Raw genomic sequence first — 22,501 nt, forward strand, 5'->3', positions numbered from 1 at the left:
CCCGCCCGCGCCTCGCCTTCCCGCTCCTTTCTCGGCCCCCGCCCCCCGCGGCTGCTCCGCGCTCCCCCTGCCAAGCTGTCTCCGCTCGCTGCTTCTCCCCAGCCCCCCTGCCTCTGCAGCCGGTGGGAGGGCCTGGGACTTCCTGAGGTCCCCGGGATGGGGCCGGGCCCATTGGCTGCCGCGGACAGGCCTCTGCGAGAGAGCGGAGGGGGCTCTGGCTGTGTCCATCGCCGGGGGGAGGGGGCCGCCGCCTGGGTGGGAGGGGGCTGCCGAGAGAGAGGCCCAGGCGGCGGGGTGACATCTAGACAGGGGATGAGCTCCCGATATCGTTCTTTTCTCACATCCTGTGGGCCTCTTGCCTAGTTCATTTGATCCCTGAAGCCTGGCCTCATTTTCCACACCTCCTGGCGAACTTTTATCTGGCTTCCAGAGCCCACTCCTTTCGGGCCTTGTCACCTGGGTTCCTTACACCTTCCTGCCTGGCTGCTTTTGTCCCCGCTGCCTATTTTTCCCCACATCGCCGTCATCGTCGCCGGCGGAGCGGGACTGCCCTTGCCTGGTTCCCTTAGGTCCTGCCGCCTGCTGTTGGCAGCCCTGCCTCGTTTCCATGGAGCCATATCAGGCTCATTTTAGGAGGGGAGATCAGAGCCCCAGCTACACCTAGATTGGCAGACGGTAAGGAGGTCTACAGCACTGCCAGTTGTTCTTGGGCTGGGAGAGCTCGTGCAGCCTGGACTCCATCCTTGGACAGCGGCTAGGCCTCAGCTCCTGCGACTGGGCAGCGGATGGCTGCAGGTCTCGGGCGCTTTCGGACTCTTATTCTCAGTGATTAGTTGGGGCAGCGCCTACTCTGCCCACCTCTGGGTACCTGCCCCCCAAGTGATAGCAGGACCTTGGCAGGGGTACGTTGGGGGAGGGGTTGGAGTCAAAGCCCCATCTCTTTCCCGTCCTCTTCCCCTTCTGCCCTGAAGCCTGATACCCAGGTGCCCTAGAAAGAGTTATGGGCACAGAGAAGCTTCACAGAGGCTTGAAACTGCACAGCAGATAGCTGGGCCGAGAGCCGTTGCTGTTTCCATCCTGGAGAGGAAGGGAGAGGAAGGGAGACAGGGCCTGGGGCGTAGGCTGGTTCTGGAGGGTGTTTGAGCCTTGCTGCTCGCCCAGAGGCCTCCTCGCCCCTTCTGTCAGGCCTGGGTCTCCCTTCACCCCCAAATGCTGTTAAAGCGGGTTGCGGGAGGAGGAGTCTGCCCGGGGAGTAACTGTCTATTTCCTCACCTTTGAGGGAACGGTTTCCTTTCCTCTCTTCCTGATGTAGGCTGTCCTGGCGTGTTTCCCTTTTCTCAAGCACAGCCAGGCAGCTCGCGGTCCCAGCATGGCAGGGCTGTTCTGGTGTGTATCTGTGAATTCCCCACTACGGGGGTGGGGGTGGGAGAGACAGGGTGATCGGAGGGGCCTGAATTTCTGGAGGTGTGCAGTGGTGTCTCAGTGCAAGCAACACTGTTCCGAGTGTGTGATCATATCCATATGTGAGACCAGGACTGTTTGTGCGAAGGAGTCTGTGTGTGTGACTGGCTGCGCTGTGTGTGTGCACACACACCAGCATGTGTGAGGCTGTGGCAGTGGGTGTCCACGTGGGAGGCTGAGATGTGTGGCCATGATGGTAGACTCTGAATGCCGGTGTGAGTGAGAGGCAGCCTGGGTGTGTCTGCAAAGCGCTGGCTGTGTGCACACGGAGGTAGGGGCTGTGGGGAGCCCCGCAGGGCGGCAGCGAAAGGCGAAGTGTGTGCTCCGTCTTGGGGTGAAGTGAGCACTGGGTCCTGTGTGACCCTGAAGCGCTGGTGTGTGTGTGAGCATGTGTGTGCGCATACTTGTGCCTGTGTTTACCCATCAGGAACAGATTGCTGTGGCTTCCCCACTGTGCAGGAGGGGAGGAAGGGGGAGGGAGGATGGCTTGCTCTTGCCCAGCGGACCAGAAGGTTCCTCAGAAGCAGCATGCATGGTGCATATGCATGTTAGGGGGGCAGAGAGAACAGAACAGAGAGGCAGGCCAAGCTTCTCAGCTCTGATTCTATGAGGAAGACCCTCTTCAGTTCCTTTTACCACAGACCCCTGCTTCACGTACACTGCAGCCCCCACCCGTGCGCGTGCGTGTGTGTGTGTGTGCGCGCGCTCGCAGGCTTGCGTGCACGGGCCTCCGTGTATGTTTCCAAGGGTGTGTCTATACCACAGCACTGATGGGGCCAGGGATGGGGTATGGTAGGAGATGCTAAGGCAAACAGGTCTTTGAATCAGACTCCAAGTGCAGAAAACCATTCTGTCCACCTTCTGTCTCCAAGGAGGGCTCTTCCTTGCAACCTCCTGCCTGCCCACCCACGCCTGCTGTGGGTCCTTTCCTGCCCCTGTCTGAGGGAATCTCGTTGGCCCTATGGTCTGCCCAGCCCCCTCCACGTGTCCTTGCAGCTGTCCGTCCTCCTGTTGCAGCAGTCTGTCCCTCCAAGAGAAGCAGCAGTCCTCTTCCCTCATACTTAACCAGGCTGTTAGGGCCTTTTCTGGAGAAGGGGTCCCCTGCTTCTTCTAGAAGCCAGAGGAAATTCTGGACTGGGGTTGAGGGATGGCGTATTTGGCTCTGGTGCCTCAGGTTCTGTGAAACCGTCCAGAACCCATGTGCCCAGAGGGAGGGTATGAATTTATCTGCCCTTTCCCGCTCCCCATTCAAGGGGCAGGAAGCCGGACCAGATGACCTCTGCGGAAGAAAACCCAGGCCTCCTGCACCTCGAGGACTGCTTGGGCAGAGGCTGTTGTGCATATGCGGTCCCATGCCTGGGTCAGCACAGCTTGCAGGGCCTAGAAGGCCTTTCACACGTGGGCACAGCGGGTGGGACAGATTCCCATCTCCCCAGGACACCTCCCCAGCTGCCCAGCCAGACCCATCATGGGAGGGCCCCAGGCTGCCCAACACGCCTGCACATGCTGATCTCAGGGTCCCCACGGTGCAAGAGGCTGGGGGTGGGGGCGTGAGCATTCAGAGTCCAGGCTGCTGCCAAAATCCATCGGAATCTTGTCGTCCCCCCCATCTCTGGCTGTGGAGGTCACAACAGCAGGTGCGGATACCCCCCCAGTCACTCATAGTGGGCCGCCTCCTTTTCCACAACCTCAGCCAGCGCTGGAGCTGGGGGACAGCTCCCCCTGCCTGCCTCCTGGGCCCCCTCCCACTGGTGCTCAGTTTATCCTGTCCCCTTTTAAGAAGTAGGAGGGGGCTATGCTTTTGTGGGGTCCTTTCCCTGAGAACCCGACTTTTCCCTTGGAGATGGTAGGGGTGAGGTAGCCCCGGAGGGGGAGAGGGCTGCATAACCCAGGCACAGCTTCTGGGTGCTGTGTCACTTGAGGCACCAGGAGCTGCCTGGAGGAGCAGGTCTGGACTGTAGAGAGGAGGAAGCAAGGAAGGTCTTGACACAAGAGGCTCAGAGAGACAGGAGGGCTCTGAGACACTACCGGAGAGGGAGCCTGCCCAGGGCCAGCCCAGCCGCAGCCCAGGAGCCGCCCCTGACCTGGGCCAGCTGCTCCTCGGTGGGGGCTCCTGGGCCAGCTGCCAGGGCCAGGCTCCCTCCTTGGCTTGGCCCCCCACCCCTCCAGCCTCTGGCCCGCTCAGGCCTCTGCCCCCGCCCCCACCGCCCACGCTGTCCAGGCTGCCTAGGCCTGGTGGGATCTGGGGGCCTCCCGGCCTCAGCCCCTCCTCCCCTCTTGGAGCTTCCCGGCCGCCCTGACTGTCTCTCCCAGGCTTCTCCTCGGCCAGGCCAGGGCTGTTCCTCCCTGGCCAGCCTGTCGTTGTCCCCACCTCCCCCACCCGCCTTGGTGTCTCACTGCATCTCCAAGTACAGTGTCTGTGTCTTCCCTTCCTCCCAGCGCACTCCTCCGCGGGTGTGAGGCCTGCAGAGCTTCCCAGGCATTTAAATCAGTAATGCGTCCTCAGGTTGCTGTGCAGAGATGGGGAGAGACGAGGCCCAGGCGAATGGTGGCCTTTCCGACCCACTCTGTGGGATTCGGTGTCTAGTGCTGCTGAGGGGGAGCCGGCAGTTGTGACGTCACTCTGGCCCTGCACGGGGCGAGATACCTTCCATCCGGTGAATGTTCTTGACCCTGCCGCCCACCCTGGCGCTGAGGGGGTGATCGTGGATGGGGACCTTCAATCTCAGCTCTCCTTGGAGAGGGACCTGTGATCCTGCTTTGAGGTCACTGGGTGAGGCCTCTCTGCCCGTTCGTTGTCTAGATCAGACTGAGCCCGTCTGACCATTGTGCCAGCCTCCCCTTCAGAGCTCGGCGCACACCGTCCTTGGTAACACCCAAACACAATCGGAGCTGAGACCCAGGTTATGGTGCCCATAACCCCCAACCCCAACCCGGTTGTGGTAGCGGTTCTCCAGGGTTGGTCTTGGGTAGCCCACAGTGCTGGCCATGATTCTGCAAGGATAGCGGCTTTCCAAAACTCACAGCTGCCTACTGCAGGTTCTGCTTCAGCTGAGCAGGAGGTAAAATGGGGAGCAGGGCAACAGGAACATTGCTGGGGTCGGGAAGAGGGGTCTTGGATCCTGGATCCTAAGTTGGACTCCAGACCTGGGTAATTGAGGCCCCTCACCTGGAGCGAGTCACTGTGTGTTACTGATGGTGACTGTCACCCTCTATAGGTACCAGTGTTACTGTGGACTGGTGTCATTTTGTGAGTCACTGGGGCTATCAACATCCCTGTCACTGTGTTAATGTCATCACCAGTGTTACTGTGTGTGACTGTCAGTCTCGTTGCATCTTTGATTCTCAGGTTACTGTCGCTGACTGTGTCAGTCTCAGCAGGTGTCCTTGCCTTGCTGTTGGTGTCTTTGTATATAGCTTTCATTAACTGCATCATGGTGGCTGCTGGCATCTCGTGTGTCATTGTCAGCAGACCTGTTGCATCATTTGCACGGGGTGTTGTCATCACTGTGTTTGTGTCACAGTGGGACAGTTGCAGTAAATTGGGGCCCCAGGATCTGCCTTATGTGGAGTGTGTGGGGCCTTCTGTTGGGACAGGTGCTTGGACCCTTGTGCTGCTGGGCGCTGGGCTCCTTTCCTGCTAGTGGGGTGCTCGTTCCCTTCCTATTCTGGGGCTGACCTCTGCAGGGGCTTATAGGGAGCCTGGGCCAGTTTTGCACAGTCCTCTCTGGAGCTCAGTGGCATTTATCGTCCAGATCTGTCCAGGAGTCATGGGTGTGGGAGAGACGCTGTGTGCCCTGGGTGGAAGTCGGAGGTAAGCCGAGGCAGAGCAGTGGTGTGTTTCAGAGGCCTCCAGCCTTTGCCTCCCCGCCTGGGGACCGGGTCCAGCTGGGACTGAGGGAAGAGGAAATGGTCTGGGGCTTTGTGGACTGTAGGGGCAGGGCAGGGGCAGGGGCAGGCTTTCAGTTCCGTCCTGTGCCCGGGGGCTGGGCTCCTGATCCCTAATGGGAATCCCCCAGCCCGAGGAGGGCCCTGCTGTCTTCCCTGATGCCAGTTCTTGCTGCTGCACTGACGCCCTCCCCGCTCCCACCAGAAGAGTTGGGCAGGCTCCGCCAGATGCTCACAGCGTGGGTACAGAGACCCTCCGGATCTGTCTCTCCCTCTACCTTGGACACCTCCCATGCGCCCTGTCTTTCCTGTGTCCCTGCACTCCTGTCTGTCCCTCCCTGTCCCTCTGGGTCTCGGCTCAGCACATTGCCTCTCCGTTTCTCCTCCCTGGGTCCTTGCTTTCTCTGGGTGCCTCAGCCCCGCAGTGTCTGTCTTGTACCCCACCCCCACTCTCTGCAGCGCCAGCTCTCTCAGCAGCGCCTGTCTCCCGTGGCTGCAGCCCCGTTGGCCCAGGGCCCGGCCCTTACAGTAACTCATCGGCTGATGGAGGCGACTTTGATGAAGAAGCCACCCTCCCCCTGCGGGGGCCTGAGCATCTGTGTGTGTGCACATGCTCATGGGGGTGTGTGCTGGCGCGCGTGCCTGGGCGCCCCCGCCACTACCTGCCTGGGACCCAGCAGGAGCTAGGAGCGGAGACCCTCCTTGCCCTCCTCCCTCTGACACTCCCGTCCCGTGATCTGACCTCCGTCCGCTCCACGTGCTTGTCTCCCTGCCCGCGCCCGGTTCCTGCTCCCGTGTGGTGGGCAGGGAACCCGGCCCTGAGGTGGGAGGTCTTCCTGGCCGCGAGGAGAAAGGCACTGACAGATGGCAGAGATGGAGCGGGTGGGTCTGAGGGCTGCCAGCAGGGGCTGAGGGGGGAACAGGTAGGCTTCCAGCTTCTGTCTCTTTTTCTCCAGTACCAGGTCTGGATTTCGACGTTCCTGGGTTTGTTGCCCGGTTTGCTCTCTGTGTGACTCTTGTCTTTGTCTTAACCCCCCAAGCCCAAGGAGTAGCCGAAGATGGGGAGTGGCTGAGGGTCAGAAGGAGCCAGGCCAAGTGGTGGCTGCGGCCCCAGGAGTTAGTACTGTGCAAAGGGTGGTACCAGGGAGGGCTAGTCAGAGGACCTGTGGCTGTGGCTAAGAGGACCAACACTCAAAGAAGGGGGCTTTTCCAGGGAGGGTGGGGAGCAGCAAAGGGCAGGCAGGGGGCCTCTTCCAGGAAGGAGCCCAGGAAGTCAGATTTTCTCCATCTCCTCCCGCCCTGACTGGGGCAGGCTGATACCCGCCGCTGCCTCGCCTGTGTGGTAGCCAGGCCTGTACTTTTCTAGCTGTTTCTGGCAGTTTCTCTGGGTGTATCTGGCACTGTGTCCCTTGTCAGTTTCCCTGGATGTGTGTCTGGCTGTCACTCCGGCAGTATTTCTAACAGTGTCTCTGGCAAGGTGTCTGACTGTGTGCCTGACAGGGTCCCTGGCAGTGTTTTCAGTGGTGTGGACACTTCCTGACGGAGCATCTGACTGTGGACCTGGCTGTTTCTCTAGGTGTTTGTCTGGGTGTATGCCTGTTTGTGTCTATCAGTTTCTCTGGTGTTTATATGCCTGTGTGTCAGACTGTTTCCCTGGCACTGACGGTGACAGTCTCTAGCTCTCTGGCTGCATGCTGGTGTGTTCTCTGCCTGTGCTCCCTGCTCTTCCTCTGGAAGTATGTATGCATGGGTCTGACTGAGTCAGTGTTCAGGGTGTTCACGGCAGCTCCTTTGGTTATAGCTGGTTATCTGGTTACATCTACCTTTGTCTAGCGATCTCTCCGACAGTCTCTCACGTGCTCTCCTGTTGGCGTTCCCTGTGGTTGCTTGGGCAGCGTCTCTGGCCAGTGTTTTTGCTGTGAAGTTTCTATGTTGCTTGTGTTCCTGACAGTAGCCCCGGTTGAGGGGTAGTGTCCCGCAGCATCTCTCTCTTGGTCTGCGCTTCTCTGTGGGTGACAGTCCCCCTCCCGCAGACTGGAAGAGAAGGTTGCCATATTTGGGTCCAAGTGAGTGTGTGTGTGCTGGAGTTGGGAGTGGGAACAGTTGGACTCATCCCAGAAAGCAGGACAGCAGGTGAGGGCACTGGATTCTTCCTGGCTGCTGGGGACATATTCTGAGTGTACTTTATATGCCTAGATGGGGACATGTAGACACAAGTATATCTTCTGGACTGGGGGTCCCAGGGTTCTGGGGTCCCTGACAAGGACTTACATATAAACATTCCTTGTTTTCTTTTGATCACTGGCATATAATAAAGCATAAGCCACATCTGATTGGGCTCATGTACCACTGCCCTGGTAGCCTGCTGCGCCGGGTTGCCCAGGGCCCAGGGACTGGGCTCATGGGTAGGGACCAGTAACAGATCCAAGGGGCTCCTGAGCATTGAGGTCTCAGGCATTCTCCCCAGGAGCACAGTCAGGGGGGGGGCCTTCCATTCAAGGCAATTTGGGGAAGTGTAGACCTCCAATTAAGTTAAAACATAACCCTCTCAGTTTGTGATGTTTATAGCTAATCAGCCAACCTCACCAGTACAGTTATATATTTCTTTGTAGAAAAATAGCCCCGGCCTTACCGTGTTCTGCGGCTCATCCACAGTTGACTGCATCCGGCAGCCAGCACTCGCATTGAACAACAGACCGCTGCAGGTTGCCTCCTACCACCGTAGGAGACCTTTGCCCGTAGATGCCAGGAATGTTGCTTTCCATTGCTTGCAAGAGGATCCCGAGCCCCATTAAGAAGGGCATTTGGGGTCAAGGTGCCCTGGCCCCAGGGCTGGGATTTCCCAGTCTTGCCTGAAAACAGGGGGTTCCCAGGAGGTTCCTGCCTGGGCTGATGCTGCCCTCACCCCCACTGGTTTCTTCCAACAGATGGCTGCTCCTGTCCCGTGGGCCTGCTGTGCTGTGCTTGCTGCTGCTGCTGCAGTTGTCTACACCCAGAGACACAGTTCACAGGGTGAGTTCTTGGGGGAGCTGCCCGCTGCCCTCCTCCCAGAGCAGCACGGGAATCCTCACGGGCACAGCTGCACACGAACGCCACCCAGGAGCCACACGGGCACGTGCCAGCATTGCTGTGCCTGAGCACCTGAGGGACATGTCGTCACGTGACGCTGACATGCAGGGTGACCCACTGCTGTCTCACAGGCACAGACCTTCAGAGTCACACCTGGGTGGTCCCATGCAGATTGTGTCTCTGGCTGGAGGAGATCTGCCCTTCTTCCCATTAGGGAGGGCGTAGGGCACAGAGGTGGGGAGAGCATTGGCAGCAGGGCTGAGGGCTGGATACTGTACAGTACAGGGGACTGTACAGGGACTGCCTGGGTACAGGGGAATCTCCTTCAGGAGGGGTGTGGTGGTGCAGTTGGGGGCGCTGACAGGCGGCAGTGGGAAGGACTGCTAGTGGGTAGACCCTCAACATTATCCTAGAAGGACAAGGGGAGAGGTGGCGATACAGGCAGGGGACAGGTGGGAGAGTCTGGTGCGGAGGAGGGACCAGTCAGTTAGCTGGAGTGCCTGGGGGGAGGGGTTGCTAAGGGTCTGGGCTGTTGGCAGCCTCCCCACCCCCCGCCCCCACCTATTTGTCCGGGGAGGGCTGAGTCCTCCCGCCAACCCACAGGACAAAGAGCTCTACCTCCCCTGGGGAAATACATGCCCCTCTGCTTGCCAGTCCTTCTCCTGCCTTCGAGGCAGCACCTCAATGCAAGTCCTGCACTTGACACCTGTCTCCGATGAGACTCCCTGGGCTCCCCCGTGGGTGAGGTCCTGTCCTTGCTCCACCTCAGCTGGGTTAGCAGAAACGGGAGCGTCTCCAGAGCCCCAGCATGGAGTAGGACCGACGGCTGAGCTCTGCCGCCTTCCAGGCTGTGGGGTCAGGAGGGTCAAGGGTTTAAGAGTCTGTGGGCTCTGCCTGTGAGACCAGCCCACTGAGACCCAGAGAGATGCACAGCGCCTGTGAGACCCCACAGCGCCTGCGCAGGGCCGGCCAGTGGTCTCTACCTCCACATGCAAAGGTCTCTACCTGTACATAAAGATAGCTGCACATGGCCGAGGCCTTGCCATATGGCCGTGTCCCCGAGACTGCGTGAGACTTTTCTTGTGTAGGTGACTATGTGTCCCTGTTTGAGCGGGCTTCTGTGTATGGCTCTATCCCCATGGGCTGCACCCTGTGTGTGACATTGTCTGTGTGACTGTGCCCTTTTAGAGGCTGTACTCTTGTGTTTGAGGCTATATCTCACGTATAGTAGTACTGTATCGGTTCCTTTCTGTGTTGCTGTTAGCTTGGCCCCTTGTGAGAGACCTGCCTTCGTCTGTGCGGGCGCCTGTGGGTGACAGTGCCCTTTGTGTGCGTGCCTGTGATCTTGTCTCAGGTGTTACCATTCCCGAAGTGGCACAGCGTCTCTGTGTGGCTGGACCCATGTGTGACCACAGCCCTGTGGACGACTTTCCTGTATGCGCTGCTGCTTCTTTGTGGGTGACCGTCCTCATCCTGTGTGTGCAGCGATGTGAAGTTGCTTGGGACGCCCGGGGGGACTGTTTCCGGCATGTGGTCCCCATGTGAGCCTGTGTGTGCAGGTGTGAGGGAGCCGTCGGCGCTGTCCCTCTGTGTTCTCCGTGTCCATGACCTCATCCTGTCTCTGTCTCTCATCCTGGCTTCTAACAACCTTTTCACAGCTGATTCCTTTGGAGCATTTGTCACCGCGTCGGGGCCAAGAACCCCATCCTCCCCCTGCTGCTTGATTTAATTTCTGAAATGGACAGCACATCAGTAGGGGCACCCACGGGGCGGGAGGAAAGCTGTCCAGAGACAAAGGATTAAATTATTGCCATCTCCGGAGCTGCGGCTTGGCCGCGTGTTGCCGCCGTGGTGGTGTTGTAGCAGTTGTGACGCGGTGGTGGCCATGTCGCGCTCTGCACCTCTGCCTTGTGCACTGTCATCTTTCGTTCCCGCCCTGCCCGTCCATCTCTGTTCCCTCGGTGCTGTCCGGGTGTCTGTTCCTTTTGCGAGGGGACAAGGTGTGGTGGGAAAGTGTTACCCGCTGCCGCTGTATCTTTTGTGTCGGTGGCTGCTGTTCCCTCACCCTGTGGCGGTGCCTGCCTCCCGGCACCAAAGGCCGTCCTGGGTCCCTGTGAGTTCTGAGTTGCTCCAGGTCAGCGTGAACGTGTTACCCCTGCGAAGAAGGCCACATCCCCTCCCCAACGGTCAGTTTCCAGCCTCTTCCTCAGGCAGCTGGATACAAAGTCTCTGCTGGGGGGTGGTGTTCAGAGAGAGGGGCTTGGCATGTTTCCTGGACGCTCCAGGTTTTTGGAAGGGAGGCTAGAGGGGGGGCTCAGTGGCCGGAGCTGGTGGGCTGGAGCGGGGGGTTCGATGGCCTGAGTCTTGGACACTGGGCCTCTGGTCAGGGGGAGGCCCCTGTTCAGTCTCTAGGCCAGGCTCACAGCTGTGGCCTCCAAGGCCCCCAGCCACCGCCCTTCCGGCCCGTTCGTCCTCTCTTTGGCTGGTCCCAGGCCCCACAGACCAGTGGTCAGGGCTGGCTGGGTTTCCTGCTTCCCTCTCCTCTGACAGGGACAGAGAGGCTCGGAGAGGGGCAAGACAGGCAGGCAGGGAGAGGGGGAGACACACGGAGACCCTGGAGCAGGGGGACGACAGAGGCCGCACGCAGGGACAGATGTTCCAGCACACAGCAAGGCAGTCCCGAGGAGGGGGCTGCTGTAAGGGGGAGGGGTGGCCGGCAGGCGGTGGGGGGACCCCCCTCCCGGCGGTGTTAACAAGTCTAATTAAGAGGCCACTGGCCCAACTTAATTGGCTCGTTAACAGGAATTGCCTCTGAAAATCCCCCAACTCAGCGGGCGGCTCTCTGGAGGGGAGATGTGAAGAGTGTTAACGAGGGTCCTGCAGGCCCCCCTGCCCCGCCCCTCCCTTCCCCCTCCCAGCCTGGCTGCACAGATCTGGCTGGGAAGAGGGAAGCATCTGTCCTTCCAGGCTCAGGGGGTAGGATGAGGAGCTGGAGTTGGGGGTGTCCTAAGACTCCGCTCTCACTGGCTCTGCATGCCTGCCCCTCTCCTGCTGCTAAGCGTGATCCGCCTGGACTCTGTCCTGCTCACCGCCTCCCCCACCTGGCGCTGCCTCTGGACAGGTGCTGCCGTCCACCCTTCCACCTCCAGTCTCCTGGGCTCAGTCCATCATGCCTGGGTTGCCGAGGCCAGGGATGGGGTTTGCTTTTGGTTCTGACAGTCCCTTCCCAGGGGCAGGAGAGGACTTGTCAGAGCGCTCACTTAGTCCAGCTCCTCCCGCCCACACTACAGTTCCTGCCTCAAAAAGTTGACAGCCGCCAGGAGTTCCCCAGGGCTCCCTTCATGGTGCGCCCTTCTCTCTTCTGCTGCTGAGGCCTGGGTGGGAGGGGGAAGGGCTGTGGGGGGCAGGCGGAGTTGGGTCAAGAGGGGGAGGCAGGAGGACAGGTGGGGGAAGGATAGAGGCAGGACAGAAAGGCAGGGATGAGGGAGAGGACTAGCGGGAGGTGGAGCGCGGAGTCCAGGAATGGCCCCTCTCATCACCAGCTTGCTTGGGTGGTGGGTGTCGGTGATGGGCTGGACTTTTTGATGGCAAGAAGTTAGGATCATAGGGAGCTGAGGACAACTTTGAAAATGCCCCGGGGCCTGGAGGTGAGCAGGATTTTCACAGAGAACTGACTCTTCGCAGTACTACGCAAACACAATAACTCAGGCTTTCTCTCGCACACACACATACACACGTGCACACATACACACAGAGCTCCTGCACATATGCACAACTACAAATTTAGAAACACTCGCATACCTGCAAAGGAGAAGGCACACATGCCTCTTCTCCCCAAGACGCCTCACGGCCAGGGCGCCTCTCCCTGGGCTCACTCGGTGTCTTCACAGGGCCTCATCGGAGCATACCCACTGGGTGGTGCTAGGCGGGGCTGTGACCTGTGAACTTTGCCATGTCCTCTCTGCCCCCACAGAGGCGCCTCATGTTCAGTACGAGCGCCTGGGCTCGGACGTGACGCTGCCATGTGGGACAGCAAACTGGGATGCGGCTGTGACATGGCGGGTGAATGGGACAGATCTGGCCCCCGACCTGCTCAATGGCTCTCAGCTGGTGCTCCGTGGCCTGGAGCTGGGCCACAGCGGCCTCTACGCCTGCTTTCACCGTGACTCCTGGCACCTGCACCACCAGGTCCTGCTACATGTGGGCTGTAAGTGTTGCCCCCACCCCTTCATCTGATCTCCCACTGCCCTTCAGGCCCAGACCTCAGATCAAGTCCTCTTCCAATGGGGGGGGGCGGGGAGGGGGTGCTGCAGCCTGACCCTTGCCTTCTGACCCTGTCCTAACCTGTTCTTCTGACCTCTGAGCTAACCTGACCTTCTGACCTCATCTTGCCCAGTGAGTCCAGACCCTTAGACGTTACACCCCTGTATCCCACCTCTGAGAAGGTCCTTGCGGTCCTGAAATCCTGTCCCGTGGAACAGAACGGGCACAGGAGACTGGCGGCATGGCCCGCGTGGGGCCTGAGTGGGCAGGGAGCCCACAGTCAGCTCGGAGCCCAGTGGCTTCAGTGTGTCTGCTCTCAGAGGCTGCGGGAGGTCTGAGGGAGGGAAAGGGATACAGGCTATCCAGGTACAGATAAGAGCCCTCTAGGAGGGCCCCAGGAAGGAAGGAGTCTCTTAGACGAGGGGCACACAGAGACCCAGAAGGTACAGCGGAAGCTACAGGGAAACACCACTCGTGGCGGGGACTGAGTGTGAGTTAAGGCCTCCGCAGCTGGGTGTGCCTGGTGTCGATGGGGGGAGGGAGGAGTAATTATCTTGGAAGCTGGGGAGAGACATGGTCTGAGTCAGGTTCTCAAAAGAACCCTCTCACTGCAGTGGAGAGAGGCAGGTGGGACGGGGAAAAGCCAGAGCAGGAAGGGGCCGCAGCTAGATACAGGATGAGGATGTGGGCCTGGTACCAGGGCACGGAGTTGGGGAAGCTGGGTCGGGTTGGGGCTCCAGGGACCGGTGGGGGGTCAAGAACAGGAGAGTAGGGAGTGGGAGGTGGCTGGAGCTATAGTCACTGCAACAGGGAGGAATGGGAGGAAAAGACTGTTCTGTCTGAACAGAGTCTGGGTGTGGGTTTCCCTAGAATCAGATTATGAGATGAGAATTCATATCACAGGCCCATAGTTTATTTGGTGGGTGAGGGAAACACCATATAGAACTGGGAAAGTGATACAGTAGAAGTAAGCTAGTCAGCAGTGGGTTATCAAAGGTAATCGTGGTGACCACAGGGAATGCTGGATGTGGATGCAGAACACACAGCTCAGAGTCCTTCTGCCTACAGGGCGAGGGAGCTGGGGTGTATATATCACTCCTGCCACTTTCCGTAGAGGGATTCTCAGGGTGTGTGTGGGGTGCCTTCATTCCCCAGCACTTTTGGTTTGATGCCCCAGCAAGCAAAAACAGGCCTTGGTGGCCAGAGAAAGCTTTTGGTCAAATAACTGCAGAAGCTGGCAGTGGGAAGAGGTGTGGGCGAGGGATCTATGGCTTCACAGACATCAGCCACAGACATGTAGGATGGTGGTACTAGAAGACTAGGTGGTACTGGAAGCTGGTGGCTGACAGTCATGCAATCCAAGGGTGTGGGATAAGGGGACAGGGTCTGTGCTGGAGATGGGGACTTGGGGGGTTGTCAGTATTGTGGGGGGAGGTTTGTTTGTTTTTTGTTTTGGTACCGGGAATTGAACTCAGGACCCTATGCTTGCCAGGCAGGCGCTTGTGCCTCTGGGGTATATCTGCAGCCCAAGGGTTATCAGTATTAAGGCCATGAGAGGGGGTGAAGTGTCCTCAGGAGAGATTATGGGGTGGGAAGAGGACCCAGAACTCAGGCCGTCGGCATAGAAGGGGTTATTGGAGAAAAGGAGCCAGCAGGAAGGCAGCGGGAAGAGCAGCGCATGTGACTTGGAAAGGCGGCTGGGAGAGGCGAGTGTTGAGGTCCTCAGCATCACTGAGGGCCGTGTGGTCAGGCGCCTGCTCCCACCGAGTCTCCCACCAACGGAGTGAACTCTGAGAAAACCTTTACATTTTTTTCTCCTAAGTAAAAATATTCTGTTCTGGCTGGGCGTGGTGGTGCACACCTGTAATCCCAGCATTTGGGAGGCTGAGGCAGGAGGATCACTGTAAGTTCAAGGCCAGCCTGGGGTACATAGCGAGTTCAAGACCAGCCTGAATTACGTGGTGAGACATGGTCCTCAAAAGCAAGCCTCATGTTTCTCTGGCCTCAGCCATTGAGTGTCATTCACTCCAGCATCCAAAGATGGCTCCTGTATTCCGTGGAAACTACCTACAAGAGGCTTAAGGGCTTTGGGAACAGGTCCTTGCCTTCTTGTCAGGAGAGGCGTGTGGACAGCCGCGTGAAGTGTTAGGCTGAAGAGTTGCTCAAGGTTCCTTACAAAAATACTGACCCACCAGTGGGGCTGAATGAAATGTGAACATAGGTTTTGGTGGAGATGTGTCTTCCCCTTTAAAACTGTGTTTAAACTGAAGAGATGGTATTCAAGCCCAGCCTTTTAGTTGCAAGCCAAGTGTGGAGTGACCCCTTTTGGCCATTCTGAGACATGCAGGACCAGGCCTGCTATGGAGTCCAACAGCAGAAGAGCTCTCAGCCTAGGCCTGGGCCCTCAAACGGGGACAAAGCTGTTTGACGAGTGCCGTGGAAGGAGGAGGAGGCCGCCTCATCACCAGCCAGCCACAGCCCTGTCTTCTCGTGTGTGTCCCAGAAGTCCTCAGGATGGAGCAGGTTTAGCAGTGACGGCTGAGTTTTGGTGGCTGGGCCCCCATTCCTGTGAGCCTCAAGAGGTCATCGGAAGGGAATTGAATCTTGAAGTAATGGCCGTGGTCCTCACCCACAGGACATGCCCACAGCTGCCCTGTTGTGTCCAGAGCCCAGACTGCTGACATACAGTGCTGTCTGCCTCGTGGGCCCTGCCCGCCAGAGGAGGGCTGGTCATGGGTTGTCTGTGGCGTTCATAGCAGGTACTTATCTCTCATTACCTTATTTCCTTCTAAAGACCTGGCCAGAGAAACGGGGTATTAATCACGATTGTCTCAGTCACTTTATATTAGTAACAAGAGACTGGATTTGGCAACATTCAGTATCAAATTATCTTTATTACCAGTTCTCAGAGAACTAGACCAAGTTACCCCTGATTTGTGGGTCATTCGGAGATTAATATATTTAAAATTTATCTTAAACATGCAAGGTTTTTATGTTTGATTCATAAAAACATTCTGTTGAAAGACTCCTTAACCAAGCTGGCTGCTCACTGAATTGCTTTTTCCTGGTCCACATTTGCGCCCTGGGGAGGATCCTCAATAAATAACTCTGAATACTCCTACCTAGGATGATGAAAGGATCCCCCACATTAAGAAACGGGATCGCAGTGTTCCTTTTAATAGCATCCTTTTGTTTACTAGACACTGCTGATTCAGTGTCATTTTGATTCTAAGCTAAAACAAACCAGAGATTAAAATAATTTTTAAATGGACAGTTCCTCGTCCAGTTTTTAGATTTTGTAAAATTTGAGAGTGGTCAGGATGGAAACTTCAGACCCCCTGGTTCAGCACTGTTTTCCCCCCACCCTGTCTGGGGGAGGGCTGTGGTTGAAGATGTCTGGGAAGAAATCATGAGTGGGAGGCAAGAGGGGGGCATTTGACAGCCAGGACTTGGGGTGCTTTGACGGATGCCACAGATATGGTTGGGGCGGGCTGCGGTCCTTGAGCGCTGGGAGGGAAGAGGAGCGTGGGTGTGGTGTGAGCAGGGCCGGAGTGGAAGGGTCATCCTGCCCCGCCCTGGCCTGATCTGGCCTGGCCCAGGGTGTGGGCAGCCTGCCCCTCCTCCCCTCTGAGCCACGGGCAGGCCTCATGCGTGCCGGGGGCTCCAGCCCAGGCCGGCTGGCGAGATGAGAGGAAAAACATGCGGTTTGGTGGGCTGGACATGGAAAAACAAGCCAATTAGGAAGAAAACAAACAAACCTCAGGCCAGCGGGGGCACACGCACGCATGCACACGCATGCACACACAGCCCCGCATGGGTTTCAGAGACGCCCTGCACGGCTGACGGTCACTAAGGCATCTCAGGAACCCCCACATGAGGAAAGCAAGGGTGCCTCGGTATCTCAGAGCGTGCTCGTATGCCCAGAGTGCGGTGCTGTGTATGTGCCTAAGTTTTTGCTCCGACACCTTCTCTAAAGTGCTGCACGGTGTCCAGCTCATACGTGTAGACCTGCCGGGCACTGGGCATCTTCCCACACCCTCAGTGTGAAAAACACACGCAGGCTTAAGCTCTGCCGTGTGCCCATGTCCCGTGTGTGTAGCGTAGCTGTCCCTGTGTCTCAGACACAGCGGCACATTAGCATTCTCGGAGAGGACCTCGGATCCACAGCCTCACACAGAGATACTCTAATCAAGTGGCCTCGCTCGGAGCCGCAGCACCAGTGGCCGGGGCCCTCACAGCCGCCAGCCCTGCAGTTCCACGGCCGCCCAGAGTCTCGTCCGGGAAGCCTCGGACTGCCGTGCGGCGGCGCCTCACAATCAGTGTCTTAGAAACAGCTTTCCCTCCAGTTCGCAGCACATCGCAGGCCTCCCGGCCCACACTGCCCCAGTCACACTCCGTCTCTCGCAGCACCCCCACCTCCGCCCACCCGGCCCTCAGCTGGGCTCCAGCTGCAGCAAGTCACTCCTTTTCTTCCTTTTTCTTTGTTTTTCTTTCCTCCTTTTCCCTCTGCAAAACCTGGTCCCTGTCAGGAAACCCAAGCCCTTCCCTGCTCAGGGCCCAGGGCCAGGCAGGAGTAGCCAGATGACACAGCCCTGCCCGGCCCTGGCCCCCCTTCAGCCTGCCCAGTCCGAGGGGCGCTGGTCTGAGGGGAGTTTTGCAGGGAGGCTGATCTGAGCGGGGAGGACAGCCGGAGGGGAGCGGAGGAGGCTGGGCAGTGGGAAGCTGGCCTGGGGAGGAGGCCTGTGAGCCCGCGCCCTGGCCTGCTCTGCCCTCCAGAGCCCTGGGCAGCAGGGAGCTGACTCTGCAGGCTTCAGTCCCCACTCCACCCCCAGTGCCCTTCTGCTTTGAAGCTGGAGGCAAGGGGGGGTGTGGCAGCAGGAGCGGGGAGTGCAGGCTTCCCGGCGACCTCGGAATGTCCTTTCCTCCCGGGGTGGCTGCCAACTGCGGCCTGGCCCACAGGCCCCCAGAAGGCACTTCCTGTGTCCTTGGCCGCCCCCACCCCACCCCATGCAGAGTTCAGTGCCTGTGAGTAGATAGGGAAGGGATACGAAAAACACATAGGATGAGTATGGACCAGCTGCAGGGCCAGAAAGGCTTCCCTGGGGCGGCAGGCAGCGCTGGGATGAACACGGGCTGGGCCTGTGAGTCCCAGCTGGCAGCAGGAGCAGAGCTGCCGAGGCCCCCAGCACTGCCGCTCCACCTGCTGCACAGGCGCCCTCCTGATGCTGCTGTCCTGATCGCTGCCGCTGCACGGCCAGGTCCGGGCTCTGGGGGCTGTGTCCCAGGCTCCTCCACGGCCTCATTCAGACTGACACACTGCATGTGGACAGGCAGTCACACAGTCTCTCCAATCACATGCGCCTCGTGGACGGAAGCCCGCAGTTCCGTGTCACCATGGCCACCCTACAAGCACAGACATGTTCTCCTGCACTGTCCCTGGCTTACTGAACTGCCCCTCCCACTTCCTGTCCACCTGTCAGGCAGGAGGCGGGGGCTGGGGGGGAGGACAGAAGTGAGGTGTCAGTGTCCCTGGAGCCACAGACAGAAATTCCTTGCCTGGGTCAGATCACAGAAGCTGCCTCCTTCCAGGAACCTGAGCTGCCTGTCCTCACACCTTGCCCAGTGCGTGACGGTGGGACAGCTGGGCTAAGTGCTCACAGCAGCAAAAAGCCTGGCTGGACAGCAGAAAGGACTTCCTGCCTGCGGTCATGTGGGTGGGACCCACATTCTGGGGCTTCTGCACAGCTCCGGCTTGCTGTGTGACCTCAGGCAGGTTCCCAGCCCTTTCCGGGCTTCATGTTCCAGAGTGAAGGTAGCTGCCGATCAGGTCATGGACTCTTTGAGTGGTCTGAGATGAAGTGGGGGCTGGGGCTGAATGAACCGAGGGAACTGTAGCTACCTTGTAACGGACACTTACACACACATCCACAGGGGTGCTCCTGCGTGTCACTGGCCGCTCATTCCTCACATATGTGACGTACACCCATGCATGCAGACACCCGCATAGATAGCACATGACTCGCTGTCCCATGTCGTTGGTCCTTGTGGCCGCCGGGCTTTTGTGTGTCTCAGTCTCTCCTGAAGGCACTCTTGGGGTGTCTCTTCTCCAGGAAGTGCCCCCCAGTAAACCTGGCAACCAGAGGGCCCATTCGAGACCCACTTTGGTCTCTGTAGCACAGTCTTCTGGGAGAGGACAGGATGGCAGGTGATGTGGGCTGGGGCCGATTCCCTACGACATCCCCTGCATCCCGTGATTGATGAGCTGAGGCCTGCAGCTCCTGCTCCCCACAGTCCCTGCCTCCATTGAGCAGGTGGGGGAGTTTCCTCCGCACAGCCCTTGTTTTTCTTTAATTAAACATCTGGCTCTCTGTGGCCTGGGAAGCCTCAGACCCTCGCTGACAGCCCCTACCTCTGCACCTTCGGCATCGGTGATGGGCTGGGGGCTGGGCTCTGGGGCCCACCTGTCTCCACACTAGTGCGGGGGACTGGGGGCTCTGAGAGTGTCCTGACCTTGCTGTCCTCACCCCCAGTGCCGCCGCGGGAGCCCGTACTCAGCTGCCGCTCCAACACTTACCCCAAGGGCTTCTACTGCAGCTGGCATCTGCCCGCCCCCACCTACATCCCCAACACCTTCAATGTGACCGTGCTGTGAGTAGCTGCACCTGTGACCCGGCCCCAGCCCTGACCCCCGACCTTCCCCTGGCCCCTATCATACCCTGAGTCCTGACCCCAGCCCAGTGTTGGGCTGGACCTTCCCCAACCTGCCCCCATTGACCCTTGATGTTGATACAGTACCTGGGCCTCCCCCTTCCCAGGCACGGCTCCAAGATTATGGTCTGCGAGAAGGACCCGGCCCTCAAGAACCGCTGCCACATCCGCTACATGCACCTGTTCTCCACCATCAAGTACAAGGTCTCCATCAGTGTCAGCAATGCCCTGGGTCACAACGCCACCGCCATCACCTTCGATGAGTTCACCATCGGTGCGTGTGGCAGTGGTGGTGGGGTCCCCGTTGTACACTTCAGTAGGAATGCACAAATGGAAGTGTGTAGAGGTGTATCTGAGCGTCAGAGAGTATGTCCACAGGTGTGCACATAGGCATGGCATGTTGTGCTGGGCACAGGTATATGTGATATGTATATGCATGTGCACATGCACGCATGACCTATAAACACCTGCGACCATACAAGTGAGTGTCTTTTGCCTGCAGGGCCAAGAGCAGCTCCAGCAGCTCTTTCCATTGTCTCTCTGGCTTCCAGAGCATGCAGGGGGAGGGGGCAGCTGGGCCAGACCCTTGTGCAGCTGCAGCCTCCACCCCCCCATGCTAATGGCTTCCTTACGGCCTGTGATGAATGAGGTGTCAGAACAGGAGACAGGACTGGGACAGATACTGCACTCTCCCCAGTCCCCCTCCCGGCCAGACCCTCTACCTGCCCTTGCCCTATTCCCGGCAAGTTCTGTCTGCTCCTACCCCATCCCAGTCAGACCTTCTGCCTGCTATCCCAGCGGAGCCAGGCCCTGCTGCCTATTCCTGTCCCATCCAGCCTGACCCTCTGCTGGTCCCTGCCCCATCCATCTCGGCCTTTCTCTGCTTCATCCCCACCAGGCACTCCACCTGCCCCCATCTGCCCCAAATCCAAGCTCAGATCTCCCGCCAGAGTGTTTCTGCACGAGCTGACCCCTCCGATGTTCCCCTCAGACCCCCAGTCTATGTCTAAGCCGGGTCTGCAGTATCTGTGCACTGTCTTTTAACCTTCACCCACAGAGCAGCGTCAGACCCAGCCCCTCCCAGGAGAGGCCATGTGTTAGTTCTGAACTGGAAAAGCTGAGAGACCAGGGCTGGGGGAGCGTGTGATTCTGGTGTAGCAGGAAGCGGTCCGGGTGGCAGTGGGGTGGCCGAGGCCACGGTGGAGGCATCGTGGGGGCTTTGTCACTGAAACGCTGGTCAGCATGAGGCTGGGCCCGACGTGGTGGAGTGAAGGTAGGGTACAGACACAGAGAACTGGTGACCCTGACCGTAGAGCAGCCCTTGGTGACGACGGGGTGTCAGAGGTGGAAGCAAGGAGATGGGCGTTGTGGGGGTTGCTGGGACGGACACCAGGAAGAGGGATGACGACCATGGTGGAGATGACCGCGCTCGGCAGCAGACAGGTGGACGAGGTGCAGTTTTCCCCAGAGGCCAGCGCACAGACAAAGCCCTCTCCCCTGAACAGTGAAGCCTGACCCTCCAGAAAATGTGGTGGCCCGGCCAGTGCCCAGCAGCCCCCGCCGCCTGGAGGTGACGTGGCAGACGCCCTCCACGTGGCCTGACCCTGAGTCCTTCCCTCTCAAGTTCTTTCTGCGCTACCGACCCCTCATCCTGGACCAGTGGCAGCATGTGAGTACCCCGCCCTTCCAGACCCGGGGTGCCCGAGTCACAGCCACACCCCAGGGGGCACCTGATGGCAGTCGGAGAGGCTTTTCAGGGGGCGGGAGGGTGAAGCGGATGGAGGGCGGACGGAGCGGGGGGAGCTGTCTGGAGGGTTCCCGGTGGGCACACGTCTGTCCTTGTGGCAAGGCATCGAGGTGCTAAGGGGACATGGCCGGCAGGGCAAGCAGCAGCTCCCTCTCCCTGCCTCTGCTGTCACCCCTGACCAGCCTTCTCTCTTTACACTCTGGCCCAGGCTGTTCTGCTGGACCTAGCACCAGGACAGTCCCTGCCCTCAGGGATTCGCAGATGGGCCCAAGAGGTCGGAGTCAGGCACCAAGGTCAGGCTTGGTCCAGAGAGCGAGTCTAGACCATGCCTAGCGTCAGGACTCCAAAGTCAGACCCAGCTTAGAGATCGGCTTGAGGTTATAGGTCAGGTGGCAGCCTGGGCTGAGAATCAAGCGGTGGACAAGGGTCAGTGTGTGGTCAGGCTGTGGTCTGGATGTTGATCAAGCTGTGTTGGAGAGCAGCCAGGGATTTGGAGCAGACTTAGGGGTGTTCTCATGCTGAGAGCTCAGGGACCCTCAGGCTGTGGGCTCTCTGTGTGGCCCGTGAGGTCTGTGAACCAGGACTGGGGTTGGGAGAGTGCTCCATGGGGCAACCCAGAGTGGCCGCTGGCTGTCAACCTGTACCCCAACTGTGCACACCATCTCGGGCCCTGTCTCCTTATACCTGCCGCCTTTCTGGCCTTTAAAGCATGTAATTCGATTCCAGGGTGCCTGTCCACTTGTGGGCCTGGCCCCTACAAAGGCTGCCCACACACTCACGTGTTCGCTGACAGAGTCCGGAGTCTCTCCCGCCTGGCCAGCTGCCCGCGCCTAATGCATTGCTAATAACCAGGGTCTAGTTTCACAAGCCCCCCTCCCCCGCTAACGAGTTACAGGCAGCAGCCCCGCGCGTCGCAGCACACACGCCTTGCAGTGGACCTGGCACACTGCCCACCACACACACGGGAACACGCACACACACGTGGCTCCCAGCAGGAACCATGCTCATACATGTGTTGGACTAACACGCCAAGACCAGGCAGTGGCCTGCACTGTGGCTAGAACTGACCCCTACACTGACACAGGCAGGACAAAGTATGCAGGTTCCATGGCAAGCACATGTGTGGCCCATGGCCCATCCCAGCCTGGCTCCGTGTCTCACAGGCATTAGGGTTGGTTAGATTTATTGCTCTTTTCAACTTGAGTTTTGCTCCGAGCAGAACGTATTTTCCCCGCCCTTGATCTTGGGGAGAGGCAGGTGCACGATGGGAAGGGACGTGGACTGGAGAACAGAGGAAACATCCACCGGATTCCTAGGGGGAAAATACAGGCCAGGAATGGAAAACAGTGGGCACCCAGGGTCTGG

The 22,501-nt window shown here is 58.9% G+C and overlaps 1 protein-coding gene across 1 annotated transcript in view; it reads left to right on the forward strand.

Annotated features, from left to right (window-relative positions):
* The window catches only part of Cntfr (ciliary neurotrophic factor receptor), a gene marked incomplete at its 5' end in the record, with an annotated part of 36,762 nt that overhangs the window by 11,172 nt on the left and 3,089 nt on the right, over positions 1–22,501 (forward strand). Inside the window, 5 exon segments of the mRNA XM_005401058.2 lie at positions 8,277–8,361; positions 12,392–12,625; positions 19,212–19,329; positions 19,497–19,663; positions 20,895–21,058. Coding sequence (XP_005401115.1) covers positions 8,277–8,361; positions 12,392–12,625; positions 19,212–19,329; positions 19,497–19,663; positions 20,895–21,058 — 768 coding nt within the window.

This window comes from Chinchilla lanigera, unplaced genomic scaffold (genome assembly GCF_000276665.1).
Source record: "Chinchilla lanigera isolate Chin_1 unplaced genomic scaffold, ChiLan1.0 scaffold00071, whole genome shotgun sequence".
Taxonomy (NCBI): Eukaryota; Metazoa; Chordata; class Mammalia; order Rodentia; family Chinchillidae; genus Chinchilla; species Chinchilla lanigera.